General features: G+C 39.7%; 1 protein-coding gene across 1 annotated transcript in view; it reads right to left on the bottom strand.

Annotated features, from left to right (window-relative positions):
- The window catches only part of slc6a11b (solute carrier family 6 member 11b), a 34,241-nt gene extending 9,177 nt beyond the window's left edge, over window positions 1-25,064 (bottom strand). The window contains exons 1-9 of the mRNA XM_042506324.1: window positions 24,724-25,064; window positions 23,837-24,064; window positions 22,538-22,672; window positions 21,861-22,001; window positions 21,606-21,687; window positions 16,123-16,255; window positions 11,839-11,973; window positions 2,214-2,317; window positions 1,788-1,912 (exon numbers count right to left, since the gene is read on the bottom strand). Of these exons, the coding sequence (XP_042362258.1) occupies window positions 1,788-1,912; window positions 2,214-2,317; window positions 11,839-11,973; window positions 16,123-16,255; window positions 21,606-21,687; window positions 21,861-22,001; window positions 22,538-22,672; window positions 23,837-24,047 (1,066 nt within the window). The 5' untranslated portion in view covers window positions 24,048-24,064; window positions 24,724-25,064. The remainder of the gene's footprint in view (window positions 1-1,787; window positions 1,913-2,213; window positions 2,318-11,838; window positions 11,974-16,122; window positions 16,256-21,605; window positions 21,688-21,860; window positions 22,002-22,537; window positions 22,673-23,836; window positions 24,065-24,723) is intronic.
- Between the last annotated feature and the right edge of the window lie 1,349 nt (window positions 25,065-26,413).

Genomic DNA, 26,413 nt, shown 5'->3' with positions numbered 1-26,413 from the left:
GTATTTGACTGTGCAACTGAAGACAGTTTTGCATTGTCAACTAAAAGTGCTTGTTCTTGTCGCTGATAGGCTCAGATTATTATTATAAGTGACATTATGGAAAGGATCCCTACAGTGACAGTGACATGTGATGTGGAATAGGTGGACCCAAATGCAGGAGACTGAAGGCAACAAGAACTTCAATAATTTTGTATTTAGGGTTTGAGAAGGAAAAAAGCTAAACTGAAGATCATAAAACAAAACCAGGGATCAAATAGAGGCAAACTATTCAGATGAGGGGATAAGGTGCAGATGGAAAAAAAAGGCAGAGAAGCTCAGGTGAAGGGAATAAGGTGAGTCAGTAGGACAAGAGGCAAGGAGCTAATGATGCTGATGCAGGGCAGGTGTGTAGATTACATACAAGGGAAAGGGACAAAGAACGAAAAATAATGCAATAAACAGAAACCCCAAAACACAGTGTCCTTAATAATAAAACAAAGGAGTGAAAACAAAGACAGAATAACTAACATAGGCAATTTAAATGAGTCAATAGTATACTACAGGTGGAGTCTTCCCAAAAGGTCTAAAGGCATCAGGACAAGATTGTGACAAAAGTAAAATCCTTTTGTTTACTCAGGAACAGTTCCGAAATCACTTTTGTGAAATCCGCCAGACTCAGTGTAAATAAACTGCCATTTCAGCATGCATGCAGCCAAAACATTTTTACATCTAAATGAGTGAATTAGGGGTTTAATTAAAACCAGGGTTTGTGGTTGTTCAGACAGTGGAAAGATGAACCAAGATGACCTATATGAGTTTTATATAGTTTCTGTTGATAGTGAAGTGTGCTATAAAATTACTGTTATAATGGAGTCTGGTGGATTAGGCTATAGCAATTTTGGGGCTGTTTCTTGTCAAACAAAAGGTTCTCTCTCTATCTCTGTAGGGATCATTTCAATAATGTTGTCAGACACTTGAAATAACAATCTGAGCCTGTCAGTGGCAAGCACCTATAGTGGATGGACATTGATGGCACAAACCTGCCTTTCGTGTTTTTATTACCGCCTGTTTTGCAGCTCCTGGCTGCACCTAAAAAGTTGATGGCAGTCAGCAAAGTTAGTTTAATTCTTTTTTTCTCAGTCTACAGCTGCTGCTAGAGGCTGGAGACATCCTTTCATTTTGTAGTTACAATTCACAAATGTATGAACTAACTCTAACCCCACCCACAAATTAACAGACTGCAGCGTTTCTAGCTTCACCTTTTAGTATCAGATCTGTGTGCTAGGTACCGCAAGCAGAGGAGTTACCAAAAATGGGGTTCCAAAGGTACTAAAGGTACCATCCACAACTTTTCACAATGGAAACGCAAAAAAATGCGTACCAAACTGAAGTCATCCTTAGCGACCTGCCGGTCTGACTGGTTCCAAATAAGAACTGGTATACCATTGCTTTATTTAATGCCTACATTTGGTGAAAGACCTTTAGAAACACACTATTTAAAACATTAAGCTCTGCCCTCACTATGCTCCAAGACAAACATTTCAAATCTCTCGCTCTGTCACATTCTCTAAATCATTCATACTGAGTTGAATAAATCATAATGCGGTGGTCTAAGAGCCTAGGTGAAGAGTGTGGAGTTATGTAACTGGTTATGTTCACCCATTTTAGCACAATACCATGGATGGGGGAAGCAAAGATTCAGACAGGCTTTCTCTAGTCTACACTATCTGCTCTGGATATAATGTGTGGACACATTACAGCTCTGGAAGTTGATACTTGATGAAGAAACATGACTGTTTTTCTCTCACCAGATTCTGCCACAGCCTCGATGGGAACGTTTTGTTCGTAAGCCATGAAGCCCAGCACAGAGAAGATAGCGAAACCTGCTACAAAGCTGGTGCCGCTGTTCAGACAACATAGCATGATGCAGTCCCTGAAGAGCAAGACAGACAGAAAGAGAAGGAGATCACACTTATTGTCAGAGCTGTGGCCGGACCTTTAACCAGAGGCACAGACTTTCTGCCTATTAAGCCTCTTAGACTGTGCAATTTTAGCAATCTTATAGGTTTAATGCAGCTACACTGTACGACATGGATATAATAAACTTGGGTATGACATTGAGTTAGATGTATGTAAACCATCCAGTCTAATCAATCACCTTTTACTAATGGGGCTTCACCTGTATTCTTATATTCATGTATATACAACTGCTAGTATCTACATTCTTATCTTACCTGTAGCAGTTATTGTTGTAGGCATTGTAACTTCCCAGAGCAGTGAGACAGCCCAAGCAGATGGCATAGGAGAAGAAGATTTGGGTTCCAGCATCAACCCACACCTGAAGAAAAAGTAGGCATAAACATACAGTAGACAAATGGGTTACCAATGAGAGGAATACTTCATTCACAAAATGATCATTTGCAAATCAGCCGACTTCAACCTGTCTTGCACAGAATCCCTGAAGAAAATTTTGTTTGGCTTTTTTTTTTTTTTTTTTTATGTCTCCACAGTGAATGCCAAAAATAGAAATTTACAAACTCTTACACAACTTGTTCAACAAGTCTCATTGGTAGTACTTTCCAAATGCATGTATTCTTGCTAAAATCTTACTGTTTAAAACATTTCTGCATCAACATAAGACATTGAACCATTGAGTTCAAATACACACTTGCGTGTTTTAAATAGTAAGGTAAAGTAGGGTCAGTTGTGTTAAACTTCAAATAATCAAGAATTTTTCTGTTTTTGGATTGTTTGTTCATCGTGAAGGGAAATGAAAAAAAACAAAGATTGCTCTTTTCTGTATTCCACATAACAAAGGCTGAGAAACTGATCACTGACAAATGATCATTTTGTGGGTAGAGTATAGAACAATCAGCAGCCACAACAGCTGTAAACCTTTTTGGCATAAAGCCTCTGACTGTACTAGAGGCATGAACAGATATTTATACTCAAATCAGTTCAGAAACTTTTCAGATAATTTAATATTCTCTTGATCCTGCTTAAAGTTTAATTTCCACTCCATCAATCCCTCTCTGCCTATTATCACTGACGATATAAATTCTTTGTGAGATTTTTTTAAATTAATTAAATCACAGAATTACAATGAGTAGAAGAGGCTTTCCCATTTACAAAAGATAACCATGATATGTCAGGAGATGACTCTTTATCTGCTCTAATGAAAACCCCGCATTTCTTTTGTTACCCCTCATCTACCTGATTTTCATCATCTCAGTGATTTTGTAATGAAATTACAGCTCAGCTCGACCGTTTTCTTTCCCCTCTGAGAGGCACACAGTAGAGCAGCATGAATCATGGATTAACATCCTAAAAGTCGACACAGAGTCTTCCACTGCCTTAATATTCATATTTTGCTACACTAACGCCATTCCTTTCAAGGGTTTGGTGGGGATTAACAGAGGAAAGCTAATATAATTTAGGGTTTACTTAAATAGACTTCATATTTTTTTACCTTTCCAACTCAAATCATTATCATCAGAGTGGCACAGTGAGAGGGCATGAATGGAAGTTGTTTGTTGAGGCCAAGGCATTAAAAAAATTGACCTTGCAGACAGTTAAAATGTTCCAACAGAAAACAATGCAATCAAACTGATTTTGTTGCTGACGGATGCTTGTGGCTGTTTGAGCAAACAAAAGAAAGACAAACGAAGCAACTCCTTCAAGTAATCTATCTGTAAAGACAGTAACTGACTTCAGATTACCATCTATTTAAACTATAACGATATACAGTTACTCAGGTTTTGTATTTTAAATACATAACACTGTGACTTGTTCTTGCTTCCCAACCTCATCAGTATCACTTGGCTAGTAAATGTTTGGTGATAAGTGACAGAGAAGTATAATGCAAGACCTTTATCCAGGCCAAGTCTTTATTTAGGTCCCCTGTGTGAAGACGTATCATGGTATTTTAATCATTGACAATGGTGGAAAGTAACAAAGTAAATTTACTCAAGTATTGTACTTTAGTACAATTTGGAGCCCCGCTATTCTTATTTTAAAGGTTGTTACTTTACAGATTGAGATTATTAATAAAAATATATTATTCACTACTAAATTATGATTTATTATTATACATAAAGCTAACCAGCAGTATATAAAGTAATTGAAATGAGCTCTATCTTTACCAGTTGCAGCATGAAAATTAGATGAACATTAATCTATCAAAGAGTACAGTTCAGTAATGTCACATTCAGTTCTGAGTACTTAGGTACTTTTACCTTTTGTACTTTATATTTTGATCTTTATTATTTTGTACTGACTTAGGTAAGATTTTGAATGCAGGACTTTTACTTGTTACAGAGTAGTCAGAGTAGTTCTTCCACCACTGCTCATATGGGTTTCATGGGGATTTACACTTGTAAGGTTCTTCACTAAGACGGCGAGGAAGTACAATTTTCATTATGAAACCGGTTTGTAGTTCAGCACAGGAGCCTCGGACCCACAGGATAGCATGGTGTGCTAGCAAATTCAAACTTAATGCAGCATGGCTCTTTGAAAACTCTCTCACATCACCATTCAGCCACTAATCTCATTTCCCCACCGAGAAACAATTAACAAACGCACGGTCTTCGCTCCCTCCTGGGAGTAACCACGGTAACTTCTGTGACCTCACAAACACAGGACTGTTCCTGTGGAAGAACAGGCCTTTCTCTCCTAATGTTCATTAATGTTCTCTTTAGTTCACCCTCGGCTGATGGCCGCACAGCGCAGGGAAACCTTAAAGGCCCAGGCGCAGAGAGAATCACTTGTTGATGTTGTGCCTAATTTGGCCGGCTTGTGTTTGGTTATGTTGAGACTGTGGCTCCAGGAAACTTTTCTACGGTGTGAAAGCTGGATGACATTGGCTGTAAGATAGCGTTCTTGTAATGTTAATGTACCACTCTCGGTGCTCCTCACGTCCCACTCTTTTTATAAATTAGAATCACAGGTATTTTTCATGTAAGGTGGAGCAAGATATTTGGCTGAAATTAATCAGGTTTCACTCACAGCTTTACCTTGGAGCCATACAATAAATGTTGTTTTATCTGCACCGAATATTATATTGCATTGTACAGATGGTGCAGGCCTTCAACGACAAATCAGCGAGGGATGTTCCTGGATTCAGTGACACATTAAGACCCTGTCAGCACTGACTTTGCAATGTCATTCTATATGTACAAATGTCACTACTTCTTCTTGTTCTTTTGAAAAATTGCATGTCCTTTTCCCGTCTTTAAACTGTCCTGTTCATTTTTCTTCTTTCTTTGGTGTATTTTAGTCAGAATTTTTAACTATATGCCCTGTTTCTTTGATTTTTGCTTTGCTGTATTTTAGGAAGCCTTTTGTGACACCTTGGCCAAGTGACTAAACTTAATTCATGTTTGATCCTCCCCTTTCACTGAAAAGTCATCATGAATATCAAACATCCAAGTGAAGTGACAAAACGTGAAAATCACTCTTGAAATTAGGTTTCTGTCCATTACATGATAAGATACGTTATGACTTCTACAACTATTAGGTGGATAAAATGAAAAAAAGTTACGTGATGATAGGAAAACAGATGTACTATCTATATTTAAACCAGCAAGGTTAATAATTTCTGTTAATCTTAACAATTAATATGTTTCAACATTTGAAAGATATACGACATCACATTTGTCATGTTTTTTTTGCAATATTGGAGTTTAAAGTTAAAGTTTCTATACTTCGTCTTTGATGCTTCAAAGAAAACATTTGTAAGCATCTGATTGGTATTACAAATCTCAAGTTTTCAGAAATGCAGCTATTGCCGGGTACAGATATTTGAAATATCTCTAAAGTGATACAGTATGAATAACTTGTCACTAGATCCTCCATCTGATAAAGGCCGTTTGAATGAATTCACAATTAATGTCAGTGAATGGGCGCACTACAGTGATGGAGTCGGTCGATTTGGCCAAGGAGATGTGAGTGACAGCTGGCTTGGCCATGGATATTTATAGAACGAGCCCTGCAGGCGACTCATTGGTTCCCTGCAGGTGACCGGACGCTCGTGGGCACCGTGTTGGCTACTCCTGCTATCAGGCATTTGGGACATTACTCCAATTTAATTTCAACTCAACAAAACTGATTTTAAAATGAGGTTTTGCACTGCTTTAATTCCATACACAAAATCTCACCCCATAGCAACATAACAACATAAAAGTTACATTTTTTTTACATTTTCTCATCTTGTACTCATTTATTGCAATTTGCTTTACATTTCTTGTTAAGTTACTTTCCCCCACCATGTTTTGGAAAGATATTAATTTGCTCAGGTCTGAAAGGGTATAAACTTGTTAAAGGCTTTTGAAAGCAGCACATGTAAACTTTGGCTAATCACATATAACTGCTTCTTGTTGTCCATTTTTATGATAAGAATGGTACCACACAACAACACCCCTCTGGGCTTTACAGTTTTTTTCACATTAAGTGGCAGGTTTGACTCGTGAGCGGGTGGAGAAGAGACACAAATAGCAGTGTGAGAAGTGTGGAGAGGAGGGTGATGCACAGTGCAGCATGGAGGCTGAGAAGGCGGGAGAGAAAGGTATATTGAAGAAGAGAATGGGGGAGGCATGATGAAGTTCAGGGGTGTAAAAAGAGCGGGTGACACACAGCCACACACACACTGCACACAGCCTGGTGAGCAGAACAGAGCCCTGATTGTCCCTGAGGAAGCTAATTTAACATTGGTGTCAGAAGTAATGTCTTCCTCTGCCAAACAGCAGCCCTTCTTTATCACCCTCCTTCACTCTCTCTGTGCCTCCGTTTGTGTCTTTGTTTGTCGATCCATTTTGTCTCACTCGTTCGCCGTATATCTGTATCGCTGTTTGTCTCTCTCTAACTTTAATACATTCACAGATGCAACAGCCACCTTACTGGCCAACAGCTGTTTAAGTACCTTTTTTTGCACTGAAATGCAGAGATATAAATGTGGAAAATAACTGTTAATAGGAATTTTATCAAGAAATAATGTTTTAGTCCTAATATGCTGCAGTATGTTTTTTCACCATGAGGATCTGTTTTGCCCAATAGACTATGTGAAACAGACTGACGTTTCTATCTTTACAGTTACATACTGACTTCATTTCTGAGGCAATAATGTTTCCTTGTCATCACATCCATGGAGTCTCACCTGGTGGACCAGCTTTTGCCATTAAGAGTGTAAATCAAGTGTTCAGACAGGATCGGAGTCTAAATAGGAATGAAGTTATTAAATACCATATTTTTTTCAAATGTGCGAGTTAAAAGACAGCCACCAACTGTCCAAGAATGAAAAGATTCAACACGTTTTCATCCTGACTCTTATCACGGAGCCATTTTGTCATCTGTGTCTATTTATGACATTTTAGGTATCGTTCTGCATCAGGTGTTAATGCTCCTGGATGGCACTACCATCACGTCAAGAAATGCATATGGTGGGACGACGCAGCACATGGTTATGTTTAGACAACATGAGCACAATCAATGCGGACCATCAACAAATGCACGTGCTCGCATTGATAGTTTTGCCTAGGATTAGGCATAAGAAGCACATGGTAAGGTACAGAAAAAAAATGTCACATTCAGACAGGAAGCCAAATGAAAGTCAGTTGTTTGTGGGACCGTCTACCAACCCTTCTGCCCGCCCTTTAGCCCCACTCGCGCTTATTATATTAAATCGTTACCGGTCTTTCAACATTTTATGTGCACACAACCAGTTTCATCAAGCTTTATCAAGTGATGCCACCTGTTCGCGTGTGTCATGTAGACGTGTCTGGTGCCGTCTGGCCATCCACTGGCATAAAATAACAACGTGGCCAGTTCTTTCCGGCCATGCTCTCAGCTGACGCTGCCCAGCAGTGTTCCATGTGAGAGCACAAGGTGCCTTTTGGCGTCACACACTTACGGCGAAAGCACTGACAAAGCCGAGATATCTGACAAGTTTGGAACTAGAATGGGATGACAGATTATACAAAGGAAACATAAAAACAAGAACTAGTATTACACTGAAGTAGTGCTAGTTAGATGCTTTAGCCTGCATCCACAATCACTCAATACTCACTATATGAGTTTGTCATTTCATAGCGCTGTCAAAGTGTTTAGTGAGAATTATTTTGCCCAATATAGTAGACTCAAAGAATCTTACAATGCATCTTAAATAAACATTGTACAACTAAACTAACAAAGTATGATCAACAAACAGCGCTCTAAAATGTATAATTATCAATAATAATTATATTATTCTGATAAAAATCATTACAAACAGAAACCTTGCTCACTGAGCCTGATGCATTTTATTGTCCTATTTGTTACAATATTTTGCAATATGACAAAAATCTTCAAGCTGTGAAGATCAATTGGGGTCCTCTCACTTCTTGAAAGTGGAAAAACAAAAAGAAAATAATGAGTCCATCTAATTCTGAAAAGGCATCCAGAGCAAGGAGAGCTTTACCTGCTAATTAAGGAATGGCAATGTTGCAAAGATGGTCTATAAAAAAAAAACCCAACTCTTCTCCAGCTGATGTTTAAATGTTTCTGACTCTTTTTAATATGATTATCTTATAAAATGATGCTTAAGTGTGCACTTGAAGGCTGCATATATGATATTTTCCCCATACGACAGAGCATGTCCCTTTAAAAGTTTAAAATATGATTTTTAGGCTTGGATGATAGATTACTACTGCACGCAGAAAGCCAGTTTTCCAGTCATGCTGTTCATTGCAGTTTACGTTACAGCGGAGGAATATACTTTGTAATTCCTTCCTTAAAATTTTGTTCGTCTCTAAAAAGAAAAGACTGTTTAAATGTCAAATTTCTCTCTTGTTACAGTCCCATGCACATCACTTCAACATGCAGAGAAATCCAAGCCCGACAGGTCTGCCGAGCCACGTTATGGTTGTTAAGCTGTGATCGGACAATTGCTGGTCTGGGGAAAGGGTTCAACGAACAGGCAATTCTGAGCTCATGTCAGAAAGTTTTCAAATGAAGATGAACTTCTAATTGTTCTTGCATTTGTTTTCTTTATTAAATGCGACAGCTCTTCCCTGAAATGTTATGAGTGATACTGTCACTGAAAATAAGCATTTTGTCTACCATATAAAACCTGCGTTTCAGAATCATTTTATCAATCGATCAATCACTGTGTTCTGATCTGTTCTCTGTTTCTCCCTCAAACTCATCCATCTAAATTCAGGTTGTCATGACACCCCATCCACTGACATTTTCTTGTGCACTGTTGCTTAGCGACGCGAGGTGTCTGCCTTTTCCAGACGAGGTCAAGGAGTCTGCTGTGTGTGTGTGTGTGTGTGTCTGTCTGTCTGTCTGAGTTATATATTAATGCACCACCTCTATTAGCCTCAATCCTGAACTGTGAGCCCCTCCTGTCTCTGAAGGCTCACTATTTTCTTGACCCTTGATCATCTCATCACCAGCAGGAAGTGACAGCTCTGCTATGATATTCTCGGACTCCATAATAAGCCGCGACCACAGAGTGGGATTTATAACTGAAGCCAAATGTTAATAACCCTCTCTCTTAATGTTAATAACTCTCTGAAACTGCCTTTTTTAAGCTGTGTTCACATGGAATGAGGCAGACTGCAAATCAAGCACGACCGTCAGAGAATACTGGCAACAGTTTACTGCACTGCTGTCCAAAATTAAATTTTCTGAAACTTTTTGCCACCCTCCGGAATGGTATTTTCAACCCGATACTGCATAGCTCCCACACAAGGAGAAAACATGGACGATCTGGACAACGAAAAGCTCATAATTTTGGTGCAACAACTCCCAGAAGTGTATGACCAAAAATTTTAATTCTACTGAGATGTTACAGGAAAAGAGTACATCGGTGGAATATCAGGTGGGTAATATGGAAAGTGTGTTATGCTATATTGGCTATCTAGCATTAGCTGACGAGCTATCTGCCTAATAAAGCTATTGACTTAAATAATGAAATAATTTTAATTAATACACTTATTCCAATTTTTGACACATCACTTAAGCAATATATCATCGTGCGCATTTAGCTGTCCCACCATTCCGTCTAATTTTTTTTTTCTTTTTTCCCAATGTTTTGGCAACTAGCTTTTTTCTGAGTAAACAGCAAAATAACTAGCTGTTTTATGTTGACTGTAAGTAAACTTGTTTTTGGTACAGTAAAGTACATAAACAGTGAAAGCTGAAAAAAAAGACTGATCCCCCACTGCAGCATAGTAGCAACAACACCACCTGTCCCCCTGGCAGCTACTCAGCTTCAGACAGGTGGGTGTGAGGCAGGGGTATAAATTCATTCCCATGAGGATCTTTAACCTCCTCCTGCTTTATTTTGCCATCTTCTGCCTTCATTAAATAAGCTGACAAAATAGACGGTTTTAACACAGAGCAACCACACTAATTAACCTGATCAAACTGACATTATTGCTGTCTTAAGCTGCCATTAGGAAATACCAGAATTACAAGTCAAAGGCACGAGAACGATATAAACTAGGGAGTGAGATTTTCTAATTCAGTATTTACAATGTCTCATGGTAGGTTAGGGCAGCAGAGTGCCCTTGGTGTGAAGAATCCCCCCAAAAACCCTTTCAGTATCACTGGACTGGTTTCTGGATTTGCAGTTTCAGTTCACCCTGTGCTACCAGCAGCAGGAAAAGTACTAACAGCCACAGTGTAGTGCGAGATGACGTTAACCAAATATTTTCCATCAATTACTTGATTTTCTTAACAATGATGGAAGAATTTTAAGGCTGTCCATTATTTTGACAAATAAGAAAACTGAGGGCGATCTACCATAACTTTAAGTAATTCGGATCTCTGTCATGTTGGCAGCGTGTACACATGCTATTGACTCGTCTTGATTTCACGTGCATGACCTCTTGTGTCACTGGCTTTAGCCACTGCATTGGAAGGCTCAAGCCCAAAAACTGATGGTGTTGGTAAACAAGGTGAAATAAGACGGACTGATGCAGAAGTAAAATCACTCATCTGCTTCGTGTTGACATCTATTCTCTCCAAGCACTTATAAATCCATAATCTATAAACTTGTTCTTCTGTTTTGTTATTGTTTCTCTCTTGTTTAATTCTTGGTTCGGCGTCATTGTTTGGCTCTTATTGTTATGTTGCCTCTGCAGAAAACTCTTGTTTCTTTTTGCTTTGCCTTGTTTGTCAAGCACTTTGTAAACTCTGTTTTAAAGGTGCCATATAAATAAAGTTATTATTGATAATTACAACAGAAAAAAAGAGTGAAAATTAAAATAAGGGGTATTAATAGATTGTGACAGAACTTTATGACCCTGTTCGTCAAAATGAAGGACAGCATGAGTCTGATGCAACCTCTGGTGTAGAGCTGTATTTGTAGACATGATGACACTATTTACAAGTGTGGACACTAATAGCTTCTGCAGCCTTGACACGTGCCATTTGCAGCCAATTGAACTACAACTCATTTTTTTTCTTTTTTTAGAGCTGCAATGTGAGTGGAGTTTTGAAGATTTGCATTTCAAACATATAGTAAAAATAGGGGTCGTATATATGAGCACAGTTTCTGTTAAAAACTGAGGAGAGGGCAGAGTTCACGCTGCTATGAGTGACAAAGTGTTTGTCTTCTGACATTCATCACTGTCCTTCTGGTTATTTTCAAAAAGTGATGACTTGGAATCACAAATAAAGACAACAGCAACTCCATTATAAAACAGCAGCTGAAACACTAATTGCCTGCAGGTGGGACAAGTAATAAAATAGCAAAATCTATTACTTTGCTTGTTTGTAGGTGGCAACATCACAGGGGCACTTTTACTTTTACCTATTTTGAAGGAGGCCAATTCTTGTTAACCAGTAGAGAGAGAGATACAGTCGATCCAAGCATACCTGAGGGTCAGAGAGACGTGATATGTCCGGGTAGAGGTAGAACTTGATGCCGTCGAACGCTCCTGGCAGCGTCACCCCTCTGATCAACAGGATCAACAGCATGACATAAGGAAATGTAGCTGTCACATACACAACCTGCAGACATAAACATGCACAGATTTGGAATATTAATTTGTGTACAGATCACAGACAAACACAGCTGACAGTGAGTCACTGTCAGAACTTACAGCAGTAGCTGTTTACATAACCTGATATGATGTGTACAGAGTGGAGTCAAAGTGAGGCCGTGCAAAGCAAAAACCCAGCCAACAGTAGTCACGGCTGATTAATATTGGGTTCTTAGCAACATGGCCACCTCTGCATCAGACCATTAAAAAACTACCACAACTACAGGACAGACACAAAAGAGGGCAGAGGTTGCTGTTTTGTCCTTACAGCTCGATAATAACAAGCCAATGCTCAGACCTAAAGGTGAGGCAGTGTAACTTATATAATCGCACATGTCCAGGCAAGAAGAGGATGAAGACAAGAGATCAAACATCACTGCTGTCTCACGCACAAACACACCACATAGCTACAATGAGCAGCAACGTGAGAAAGTAAAGCAATATTCAGTTTTCAAGTTTCATTCAGGATCTAACCAGCTAAGGAACATATCAGGTCGTAACAAACATGGCTGACATCAAGATCAGTAAGCTCTGTGAACAATGTTGGGGAGAAACGAATTAATCTAATTAATCTAATTAATTAATCTAGGTTTTAATGGCACTACGTTATTTTCAGTATGAAGTTTATACGTTAAATTCTGTTGCTTTGCATCTTTTCACCATGTATGAATGCCTTTTTATAGCGTAGCCTATTTCTGGACATTTTTCAGCTTTATTGCCCAGTTTGAAACATTTTTTGGAAAAATAAACAAAATGTAATGAAATGTAGTAAGTTACATTACTCTTAACAAATTCATATAGTTACATTACTTATTACATCTTAACAGGGTAACTAGTCTAGTAACAGCAGACTAGCATCCAGGTCAAGTCATGGTGGTCTGAGCTGAACACAGTAAGTGAGGGCTTTCAACACTAATGAGGGGGTACTGTTGCACAAAATTACATGAATTTATTTATTTATATATATATATATCCCTCTAAAAGGGAAAATCACTCTTTGAATTTAAGTTTATAGTGATATTATAATTTATAACAAAACGTCACAAGAAATGCATGTATCGCTTTGTTATTTGGGGCCACAAACCAAAGAGGTTGGGAATGACTGGCCAAATAAATTGCTAATCATTTGTATATTGCTTCAGGAATACTAAAAACCAGTCAACAAATCTAGATATGTGACTGAGTATCTCTTAACATTCAGCTCAGTAAAAGACAGAATCTGTCCAAAGATTCTACAACAGTAAACCCCTTTTTAATCAATTTGTATCTATTTACAACTAAACTTAACCCTTACCTTACTTGTGCTCTATTGTAAACCATGTATTTGCCTTAGTTTGAGCCTATAATGTATTACTAACAGTCAACTGGTAATAAACCTAAGCAGAGGTATATGTTTAACAGTCAGCGTAAACATATTGTTTGATTTAATGGTGGACTGTCAAAATAAAGTGATACCAAGATCCACTAGCAGTTATATAACCATATAGAAATAAAGACTTCCATGATGGATGTAATTATCTTCCATGTGCAATTGATGTAAATATTTTTTTTAACAGTTCTTTAGCTGTTTGAGCCTTGTTTTTTACTATTTATTTTGTTTTTAGCTTTCTTATCTTGTATACACCTTGCTGCTATAATGAAAATGTTATAAATAATAATAATATTTAAAAAACAAAATTATAATACTAAAGCATTATCTTATCTTATCTTATCTTATCTCATCCTTGTTGTTGGTATGCCACGGGACCAAGAGCTTATCTTATCTTATCTTATCTTATCGTATGCCACGGGAACCACAGCTTTGTTGATGCATTTTTAAAAACTGTTTCTTTTGTGTTTTCAGTCCATTAACTATCAATAATGTAGCATTCAACATCAGTCATATAACATAACACATCATAGACCAGGCTTAAAAAACAAAATTCAGCACAATATAAATTACAATAAGGTTCGACCTGACCTGGAACTGGGAGTATATTAGTACTCAGTTTTACAGCTCATGTTTTGCATGTATAGGGTAAGAAGGATATCATGCACAGCACTATAGAGTCACCTCCACTATAGTAAACATCACACATACAGTACCTTCAGTACAGTAACTAGCACTTGCTAACCATCAAACCAACACTCCCTTTTCCATTGAACCATTCAGGTTTAGCAGAAATGTGCTCGACATCTCAAGACTCTTAGAAACCCCTTAAACAAAGACCCTGGCCTCTTGGAAGGCAGAGGCGGACAACATACATCCCCTGGCTTGCTGGCATCCAGTCAAAGTCCAATTGAGGGCAGAACAGGACAGAACAGAGCCAGGCCAGGAGAATGAAAAGAAAAGAAGGCTCCTCTGGCCCCGTCTCTTAAACAGGAGAAGCCCAGAGGAGTGATGCTGGCAGTGTGGGAAAATGTGCTTTTCTTTGAAGCGCGCACTGAAGTGCATGAGTCCACACACACACACACTCACACACAACTTCATTCACAACGCTGAAATAGGTGTGCACATACTACAGACAAAGATAAAGTGGACCATTCACATAAACGGGCTTAAACACACACTCATAAAAACACACACACTCCAATTACCTGTACACCCTGGTCAGATAACTGTACAACCGCAAGGAGCAATTTCATGAATGGAAAGCACTTTTTTGAGGGGGAAACAAATATTTTGATGCAGGTTTTGATACAGTGAACATCTGAATCCAACTCTTGAGAAGACCAGTTCATTGTTAGTGTGAGGACAAGAGTGACTGATTTAAAATGCCTGTTAAAGCTTGATTTTACCCTTAACCATTCAGAAATTGACCACATTCTGCCCTACTGAACATCCTTCACCTTAAAATCCTGAATAAAAAGTTCAAAAAAAAAAAAAATAGGTGGTGTTATGATCAATGAGACTCAACGAGACTGTCCACTCTAAGCTCTGGTAATCCTAGCGTAGCCTACAGGGGAAAGTGTGGGAAAAGTTGTCTCCTGCCTGGCAAATCCCTCCTTTAATTTGTCAAATAAAACGATCACACACCCTAAACCTTCTCGCCCTCTTTCTCCCCATCTCTCCGGAGATGAAAAGGACAATATTCAGTCTCTCCATGAACTTTTGATGCTCCACATGCTCCGTCCAGCTCACCACGGGTAAACATTTAAGCCACCACAAATTTACTGGTCAAACTTGCCCCTGCCTCGCCGTAAATCTAACAGGAGGGCTTAAATGCGAGAATGGCTGGCAAACACGGCCAACAAAAGCAAACAGCTTAGCAGAGTCGGAACTGAATGGGCTGTAGGGTCTGTGGAGAAGAAAGCACCTCTCTCTTGCAAACGGGCGAGCTGTGGTTTATTTCTCATAGCAGGAGAGAGAGAGAGAGAGAGAGGCAGAGGCTGAGGATATACTCTGCATGCTCCTCATGAACGCTCTCCTTTCCTCCAGTGAATACAGGAATCAATCTTGGACCGGCTGCTAAAGCCCAGCCATGAAGAAGCCTTCTCCCCTCTTACTTCACAGCCAGACAAAAGACACTTCAGGGAGATATAGGCATTGCCGCCTAGCTGCCCCCCCCCTCCCGTCACGTAGAATGTGAACCCATTAATTTTTCCTCACACACCTCGTCTCTTTTCTATTTACTCTCTTTCTTCCCTCTCTTTTTTCACTCCATCTCCATCTCTCTACTCATTCTGGCTCATTGAGTCTGAGAGGGGGAGCTGAGCACCCAGAGCAAGGTGCAGAGCCCTCACTGTCCTCGTCAAGGCCGTTAGAAGAGACTCAAGGAGGACATTAAAATGGAAAGGCTGATGGGAGAAAAAGGTAGAAGTGGGTGGTGCAGACACCCCTTTTGTCCTCTATTTGCAGGAGGGAATGCATGTGGCTTCCTGTCAAGGAGTTGTTGTGGGGACAAGACGGGAAATCTTGTGGCTGTGTCGATGTGAAAATTAATACTGCCAAGTAAAAAAAAGGCAGTAACAGCAAAGTTGCATGCACATGTTTTCCTGCACACACGTATTCTTTTACAGATTCCTCCATCATGAGTTGGATGGTGTGATAACAGCATTACACAGTTTTCCCATGTCATCATGTGCTTTCATTGCACGGACCCACAAACAATAGTAAGCATGCATTACTGTGTCTTACCTTGCCAGTCGACTTGGGTCCTTTCCAGATGCAGAAGTAGCAGATGAACCAGGCCAGGGCCAGACACATGGCCAGCTCCCAGCGCATTCCCCCCATGTGCTCAATACCATCTGATATCTTCAGCACTCTGCGTCTGATTTGGCACAGAGAACACAGATGAGTTGAGATGACATAATTTCAAGTCTCTAAAAACACTTTCTGGAAAGGGAAAAGTGGTGGTAAACAAAAAATGCAGTCTCTCTGAGATCTGCCTTCAGGCATTAAGTGCAAACTTTGCTAAATAAATTACAAGACAGAGGAGGAATGATGAAAAATAAATATTTGTTTGAGGTTCTTCATTATAAATAGTAACATCATTTTTGCTGGTAAACCACGTTTATAGTTCGGTTAATGAATTCTCCAACCCCACAAAGCACTTCTGCTCCTCAACATTAAACCACTGTCATCCTCGTAATCATACTAAACCACCTTATAAATAAAATGTGCAGTGAACTGCCTTTTTTCATCAGCCTAAATTCAAACATCTGTATTTTGTAATGGGATGGGGAAATAAACCAAATGGCTTAAAATATTTTTTCCCTGTGCATGCACAGGTGCATGAAACTTAAATCTTTGCGCTATATAAGACCAATTTAGTAAATTTTTATATATTTTTCACTAATCCCGGCAAGACAGTATGAAGGTAAAATAGGTAAAAAGCACCAGTTCTGTATTATTTTAACAATAGTACACCAATGACTCCTCAGTCAACTCCTAGCAATTAAATGGAGGATTTGAGTTGAGCTCACCATCATCCCACAAAATTGGGTTCAACTGAGGAAGAAAACTGGGTCTGGAGTAAATGTCTGTCCAATATCCTACCTAAAGCTAACTTCACTGCAGATTGGCAGCTGGAGCTGGCTTTACCGCAGCGTTAACACGGTCTGTCTGTGCCTTTTTTGCTCCAAGATGTTTTCTACTATAAATGTGTTTTTCACTTCGTGAAGAAATGGACGTACGGCGTGTATATACTGCGGCGTGAGAGTGAGAAAAAAGTGTCACTTGCATGAGTCTTAAGTCAATGCATGTGTTGGCAGCTCTAGCAAGTTACCTGCACGTAGAGCTGAGAATCACATGCACAGCTCAGATTTTACATGCACAACTGTTCATATGCACGCAGTATATGGTGCCATGTTCAACCTATACTCTATTTACCTTGATTTTAATCACTAAAGGCCTGCAATGTCTTTATTTGGTTTTCAATGTACTTGCTCAGTCACACAGGATGAGTGCACCCTCTCTCACTGTACATGTCGTAAATATGGCCATGCTGACCAAACCATAAATACATTTTCTGTCAGCTCAAAGAGTAACATGACAATGGGGGGACTAACCAAGGATGACCTTATCAATCCTCTGCAACTTTCTGCTTCTGCCCGTGTTGGCTGATTCTCATTCTGCTGCTAACCTGGCAGTTGAGGATACAACTACATGGTAGTGCGACTGTAAATTTGCAGACAGCAATTGCGGAACATCTTCTGTGTGGAATAATGCGGTCTTGAATATCGTGATTCAGAAGTCACTTATCACCCGTCGTCTAATAACTAGAGATGAGGAGAGTGTTCTGTTCCAAAAATAAGACATCCTTTCCTCTGCTGAGTCTCCTCTGATTGCCACTGAATGGACTTTCCATATTTGTTAAAGCTGCAGACAAACACAACATCAGCCCCTTGTCTCAACTCTGTCTTTGGCCCTATGCGATCAATGTCCTGAAAGATCAGGTCTCATAAGCTTAAGGAAGACAGGCACCAAGCAGGAAAACACCCTCAATGATGCATACTTTTTAGGCTGTTTGTTAATTTTTAACGGCTGTCAAAATTGAATAATTCTCAATAATTTATCATTTACAGGTCTGGATCCAGATTGGATGACTCTGGGTCAAGACCAGAAGGATGAAGAGGGACAAAAGGTTAATTAGGGGGACACATTTTGGTCATTTTGCTTACAAGTGTGAGGCTTCCCCCAACATATCTCCTAATTGATCAGGACAAACCTCCATAATAAAGGCAGACAGCAGCATTGTGGCATGGGTGGATCATGGCATGATCTTACTGGAGATAGACAGGAGATCTTGAGTATCAAGGATGAAAGAAAACAGGTCATTCAGATTCTTTGGCCCCTTAAAGCTATAAAGCTCTATGTCACTGGCCGAGGGGGTCCCAGTACCTAACAAGTCAACCACGACAACTTGAGCCAGATCTGGGCTTGGTAAAGCAGAACACCCATTGACTATTGTGGTTTTTCTTAAATTAAACACCAATTCACTCTTGGAGGACAATGAGTGAACAAGAGCACCATGGCCAACATGGTTTTATCAGCAGATGCAATTAGCAGTCAGTAGTCTGTAGCCAATAATACTATTTACAACCAGGTGTATATATTCCCGGGCGTCCTGGAGCTGTCAAAATATGACACAAACAGGTCTATTCAGCTATTCTGCTTAAGTTTATGTACACAGTGTACATTCAGCATCTTAATACATTCTAATAAAATCAACTAAGTCTAAAAGTAAAAAGCCGATGTTGACTCACACAGGACTCAAACCCCAGACTCCGATGCGAAACTCTGTGCTTAACGCATTCAACCACCACGGCTTACTCCCTCGCTATACTACCTTAATTGACTTTCTGGCAGTAAATTTGAGAGGTTTTTGTCTCATAAATTTACCACTTTAATCTCAGAGAATATCCAAGATTGGCTGGCACAAGCCCTAACCCTAACCTCTTTGCCCTAACCCTAACCGCCTCCAATGTGATGGACGACGTGATGAGTACTACCCTATCACAGCACACAGTGGGAGACATAATAAAGCGTATGGGATTGGTGGTGAGGGAACACCACCTCATCTCCCAATTCCCTGTTTCAATCAGCTGTCAACATTGTGTTACACAGACTTGCTGACCAACTAAGTTGCTCAGATAGTGGAGTTCAATCGGCAGATTCTCACTGTATATACAGCTATGTACTTCAGTGAAGGAGAGTTTGTCTCCAATGTACTGTATGTTTCAAGTGCCTCTGTTGTTGCTCTGTGCCGGTTATTCATTAATTTATTGTGGACCAGCACTGCAGAGTCCAGAACAAAAAGTATATTTTGTATTTGAAATGTCTTATTTCAAATTTGCTCAGGAGTATAAAATAAAATAATCAAGTCAACAGAATCCAACAGAGGGCTTGAAGTGTGTAACTGCAGTAGTATAGGCTTACTACATGCCCACAACCAAAATCTTCTCTCCAGTGATGCGCCCACAGGTGTAGGCGCAGGATACAGGGCACGTTATCGGCGATTATGACATCACAGCTCGTCGGCGGTGGTGAATCAACAGTGTGTTTCCTGTTTGTTGAAGCAAAGCCAAGCAACAGCATTGATGGAGGATGAGAAGAGAGACTCTGAGCCACAGAGCTACATGGTGCTGCCAAATCTTTGCCACCGAGTTCACCCCCGGAGCTCCTGACCAGCCATTGATCATCGTGACATGTTCTTGGTGGCCGGCCACAGGCTAGGTCCAACACAGCCCCCCTGTACCCCCCCGGTCAGCCGAGAGGGCAAGATGTGAACGCTAATGTGTGTAAATATACTTGTGTGTGTTCTCAAACGTGTGTTAATTGGTTTTATATGGGTGTAAATTGCTGGATATTTCGACAGGTGACTTGTGGAATGGTGGAATGAGTGTGCAAGTTTCTGAGATTTACAATAACATCTATTAGTTTTTTAGGGTCCAAGTTAAGCAAATAGAAACCGGGTATCTTCTACCTGGTCACATACATACTGTGTAACCAACTTAAAAAGTACTTTAGTTAGTTTTATCAAAGAAACGTCTATTTTTTTTTTTATTTTTGAACACGACTTATTGCATCCTCTTGGTAAAGAGACTTCTAGAAGATGATTCACTGATATCTTGTGTTTCTTGAGTCATTTTTCTGGTTCAGAAAAAAAAAAAAAAATTTCCAGACCAAGCGGCGACCTCCCTGGCTGAAGAGAGAAGCCAACACAGAAGTGCCAAAAACTGCAGTTCCTGGAACGGCCAATTGAGACTGGCTCCAAAAGCGAGTCAATCCTCATAGACTCCCGTGTTAAAATACCTCACAGCAGAAACAAACATGTTTACAGCCTCATAAAAAAGAAAGATTTTGGTCTCTGCAGTTAATTCCTCCGCTTATGACAACTGAACAGGGGGTACATTTTTATATGACTCTCCCATTTACATTTTATAAAGGCTAAAAGTTACACACATGTGAGTCTTTCACCGCTTTGAGAGACGGGCTGACTATGAAGTGTCGCCACAGTCCCCCAAAGTTCCACTCTCTCATCCAAATATGGTCAAACCTGACTCCAAAAAACCAAGATGGCAACGCCAAAAATGCAGGACTCGAGGATTTAAAACAGGAGTCTGAAGGACAAAAAAACCCCCAAAAAAACAGGAGTCTACAAAGAAATGGATGATGTCATTGTGGCTGTGCCCATTATTTTCAAACAGTCTATGGTCCAGACATATCACTACTTTAGTCAGTGCAGTGGTAATATTATTGTTATTATGCACAAATTAACCACATATGTGCAAAAAATGTATTTGTTTTCAGTAGTCTTTTCATTATCCTCTCTTGCAGTGATTTAAGCTTTGTATTTGAAAATGTAAAGATGGAATGAAAAAACAGACGGTAAAATACAGCTTGTTTAACTTACTGCTCTTATGTTTGTTTATGCTGTATATACAGTACAAATCATGACAGTCTGTCTTGGCAAACCAAGCCTGACCGGTTGCTATTTCTGCCAACAACATGGTGGTTGGCTTTTTGGCCATGTCGTTCTCTGTGGTCAGGTGTATGTTGCTGGCTCAAGTCGGATGTTTTCATTACTGTTACACAAATCATGTCACCGAACTTTGATCTGGCGCAAAAACATAGATCACATTTTGAATTGAACAATGTGACTGAAATATGTAGTTCAGAAAAAAAGAATAAGATTTGACCCAGTAGTGTAAACATAGCCGCTGGCAGCAAGACAGGAAGTGTGGTCAGCATTACACACTGACAAGGCCTGATCTGCTGCCACACACATGGCTCTAGCTGGGAGACAGCTGGCCTACCAGGGCCTGTTGACACACAAATATGAAAAGGGCCGACTAATTATTGGGGGGGAGGGTGGGGGGGGGGGGCAGGGAAACAGCCTGAAGCTGTTAGAAGCTCAGATTTTCAATACTATAGTAGATAATGAAATTAAAGCAGAAGTAGAGACATTGTACACTCCCTGAACTGACAAAGCATCTCCTCTCGATGTCAAATACAAACTGTGATACCATGAATACTTTATACCCACAGAGATGAAAGCCATCACCGTAGTACGTGCTCCAATGGGACTTTGCACACACAAACAGAGCGTGAAATCCCGTATAAAGACTAATGAACATGACAGAACATGAGAAAAAAGTCATAAAAAATGTACTCACTCCCAGAACTCAATGACTGGAGAGGTGGCGTTGGGGTTTGTAATGTTGGTGGCGTTTTCTCCATAGTAGTCTACGCAGTTCTCTGCAGATACACAGTGACATGATGTTATTTTTGATAGCGTATTGCAGGTACATGTGGACACGGCATTGCACATTAAATCCTCGAAGTATTTCATATTTCCTTTTCTCTTAAAGCATGATTATTTTTGTTTGCAAGAATAATTTCCTCTCTTGTCCACTGTTCCCTCCTCCTACCTGTGTTCCAGTAGTGCCCACAGCCGGCCCACGGCAGCTCGGTGGTGAAGCAGTTGAAGAGGTAGAAGATGGCCCAGGCGAGGATCACTACATAGTAGACGTTAAGATGAGCTTCGATCACCTGCGTTGCATAGCCAATACCTGAAACAGCAAAGAGATACAGATGAAAAATGAAAAACTGCAGGTGAATGGCAAGATTTTAAAATGACTGTAACCTGGAAGTGTTCACAGCTGCAGTGAAAAACGTCAATAAGACACCTTTAGGAGTCTGCAGCTTGTTTCGTCATTATGATAAATTCAACTTTTCAAAAAAAATGAATTACTCTGGATCATAATGGGAAGATATAGTATTTACATTTGCTGCCTGTGGCTTTGTATCTTAAATGTGTTCATTTTGTTTGTTTTGCACATGTTATAAAAGTTTATTTTTCTGTGAGTGCCGGTGTTTTGGTTTTATTTAATCCTGGCCACAACCGTGCACCCGATACACTGTTCAAGATTTTGTGCACGCTACTACTTTTCCAAAAACACATTTATAAAACAGTGTTTGAGCGTGTGCAAGAATCCAGTTTCATCAGCCTCAACTACTTTGTCTTTGTGTATTTTCCACAGTTCTTTTTAATTATTAAAATCCCGAGCACACCCTGTTAAAAGAGACGAAGTGTGTGTTTTCTCACCCTCAAATAGCGGGCAGACTTTCCTCCAGCAGGTGATGCCTCCCTCACTGGTGAACTGACCCAGGGCAGTCTCCAGGAAAAACACAGGGATACCGCAGCACACGAAGAAGATGACATACGGAACAAAGAACGCACCTTTGTGCACACAAAAGAAAATACATAAAGAGCATTATTAACAACAGATCAATCCTAGAATAAAAACTCTAAGAGCATAACATTTAATTCATCCAACGCTCCCAAAATATAAAACTTTAAATGGATAAAAAAGGAGCAGTTCATAAAATTCTGATGAAAGCACTCACTATGATGTCACGCTTACACTGCAAAATGACCTTTTCAGATTATGAGGATCCATACTGTGCTCGCTAATGGTGCCTAATGAGGGAACCCACCTCTTTTATTGACATTACTGTGCATAATGGATGAAATTATAAAGGACATCATATTTTGATGCCAGTTTTTGTAAAGTGAAAGCTCTTAGACACAAAACTGGCCTCCCTCTTTGGTGCTGTAGAACATCTAGGAACTTGTCTTCTGTATTTTACTCAGGTATGTGTCTTGTAAATTTTAATGATCATATCAGTGTTGTGGTGCTTGAGATCAGTCTTGATCTCGAAACTGGTCTCGAGACCACCTTTTGAAGTTCTCGGTCTCATCTCGGACTTGACAATTTTACTCAGTCTCAAAGATGCCACAGGATTTTATATCATTAATGGTTAAGACCACACCTGCAAGAATATCAATACATCACAGGTGCAAAAAGGGGTGTTGAATAATGATGGTTACTTAATTTTAGCTTTGTCTTTGTATTTGATTGCTCATTAAACAAAAAAGAAGGAAAATTCCAACACATAAAAGTCGCCGGATGCCTTTTTAAAAAAAAATAATAACAGGTGAATGTGGGAGATTATATGGGAATGTGGATCTTTCAAATCAATTGGAGGAGTGCCTATAGTCTGCATGTTCCACATTTTATTGTGAGTTTTTCATGCAGTGTGGGATTCACTCTGGCCCCGGTGTTGTCCCGGACTCAATACACTCTGGTTTTGGTCTCAGTCTCTGTGGTCTTGACTGCAACACTTGATCATATCCTATCCTACTTATCTAATCAGAGATTACATTTGTATATTTTTGTTTATTTTCTAATCTTGCCTTTCCCTTTCTAATCTGTCTTCCCACATCCGTCCAACAGGGGAGCTTGTCTATGTCCACAGATTTTCTAACAAAAAACTTCTCCCATCACTTCGATTCTTTGCTTTAGGTCTATACTTCTAGCACAGATAAGGGAAACGTCTTTACCTCCTCCATTCTTGTAGCAGAGGTAAGGAAACCTCCAGACATTGCCCAGCCCGATGATCTCTCCAGCCACAGACAGGACAAACTCGATCTTGTTGTTCCACTGGCCTCTCTCATTGTACTCCCTGTTGTCTAGGCTGGAATCGGACCCTTCCGGGTCTCTGCCATCCTCTGGTTTACCGTTTATAACGGGCCCGCTCTTCTCAGCTGTCATGACGCTCTGGCAGCCCGCTGAGAGAGAGAAAGAAAAAACTTGTGGACACAAGATTTTAGAAAGGTGACCTCACAACCCAAACTTTAAATGGATTCGGTGACTTTTTCAGGAATTTGTATCTTTCCTGGGACGTCTGAATGGGACTGTCCCATTAATGCAAAACCACGCCCATTGAATAGTTCACATGTATGTGAAGGTTCAAACCACAAGAAAGAAGTCCAATTCATTTTCACTTGTTATGTAACTGCATGGCCCCTTTAATCAGCTATAGAAAGGAACCGTGTTAAAATACTTCACTATTAATTCAATCACAGGACATCACCACAAACAAAATAATAGAAGAGACAGTTTTTTAAAAAAAAAAACAACAAAAAAAACAAGCTTTCTGTAGTCAAACCTGCAGTTAAACCCCTAACTATGGTGAATGCTGGCTCACTGATTTAACAATAAAAAATAAAAAAGTATTTTTGTACAACATTTAGCATAAAAATAACTCAATAACTTGTTGAAATACAGTTACAACCTATCAATCAACCCAATCAGTACTGTGTACTGTACCTATGTAATTTAGCAGCCTAATAAATAAAAAGAAAAACAAACAAACAAACAGACAAAAAACAGAAATGATCATGCTAATAGAAGCCAAAGACATGAAACATTAAGCCGCTTTACTCACCAGTCTCCTATGGAAGAAGTGGCAAACCTCCTTTTGGCTCCTGCGATGATGCGCACTAACAATTGCCTTTACAAAACACAGGGTGGTTAAGCCTGATCAGGGGGGTGGCAAAAAAAGAGGAGAGAGGGGGGCAAAAGAGGAAAATGAGAGCAATCTGGATCCGCGTTGAGGAAAGTGGTCTTGTTGAGTGTCCCGTCTATATAAAGGAAGATCCCAGACGTGGCAGAGTGACGGTAGATCTTACACCGGGCGATGGATAACCTGCGACTGCGCTCCCACTCTCCAAGCGGTCCACTCTCAAGCGCCTCGAGTTGGATAAAAGCCATGTGGTAACCAATCTAGCTCTCACATCAGCGTTACCACGGCGCAGGGAGAGCAGGGTGACATGAGGAGAGACGAGCAAAACACGAGGAAAAAGTTTGGTTGGTGGAAGTTTACGCATGAGTTTTGGAGTTTATCTAGCTTATTACATTATTATTGCACCTGCTCTATTAGGTTTACATGTGGATTCACGGGTGGGATGTGGCAAACACAATCCAATCAGACTCCAGTGGATGATAAAAAAAAAAATACAGGCATTATTAAATTTTTTTTTTAAATGCACCATTGTATATCATATCAACATTATCTTTAAGTTAAAAATACAGCATGCAAATAATCAGTTAAAACACTAACAATAATACTTTGCATTTTTTTAAAGTCGGAGTAAACCCAATTATGTCCATTATGACAATGATAACACACTAAAATAACAACAGCCTGCAGCCTTACCTGATGTAGGCTAAACAAACCGGTGTCCGCTAACGAAGAAGCTAATGTTCGTTTGATTAGCACGGAGAGTTAGCAAGTAGAGCACATATTAAACTTAACTTAACTGTCTATTTATGAATTTCTGTGACAGAGATAGCAAGTTAATAAAGTCAGCATGATCCACTGTCAGATGTGTTTTTACAATCATGAGATCATCCATTCATCTGTTCTCACGAAAATGCACACACAGCTGTTAATAGGCTGGCTAACATTCAAGCCTCTCTGATCAAGTTATGTACTAAAAGTGATGTAGGGATGTTCCGATTGATCGGCCGATGTTTGCCTTGTTTGACTATCATCAGCAAATAAGATGGGATTCACTGATGGAGACGCACCCTGTTTCCCTGATAATGCTACACTGTGAACTACAAATCCCTGTTAAAAACTGGAGATGAGCTGGTTTATGTTAGCTGTTTGCTGTTAGCCGGAACTAATGTTGCCTTCATGTGCACCTTGGAAATATTGTATTTACTGTATTTACGAGTTAGAAGCACATGAACGGCCCTCAAAGTCAAAATATGAGCAGATAATTAGGAAATTTCTGTGATACTTGAGTTGCTGAGTTGTGATGTCCGCATGATGTTACAGGAAAGAAGAAATGTCGGAAAGCATGGAAACAGTGTCAATAATTTATGGTAATTTTTAAAAAATATATTTCGTTATTTTGTCCCTACTGGCTAGCTGAGACACCAGGAACATAAAGCTAGCTAGCTAAGCAAATTTTAGCTAATTATAATTTTATTTACAGTTAAAACAAATTAGAACGTCAACTTCGTTCCTGATGCACATATATGTCCTTCATTTTGCTGCTGAAGCACTAAAGAGCTCTGTGCTACTCGCTTTTGGTAAAACATCAGCCACACAAAAAAGAAACAACCTC

The sequence above is a fragment of the Plectropomus leopardus genome, chromosome 2 (genome assembly GCF_008729295.1).
Source record: "Plectropomus leopardus isolate mb chromosome 2, YSFRI_Pleo_2.0, whole genome shotgun sequence".
Lineage (NCBI taxonomy): Eukaryota > Metazoa > Chordata > Actinopteri > Perciformes > Serranidae > Plectropomus > Plectropomus leopardus.
Note: the sequence above shows the minus strand (reverse complement) of the source record. Positions and strands in the feature narration are given on the sequence as shown.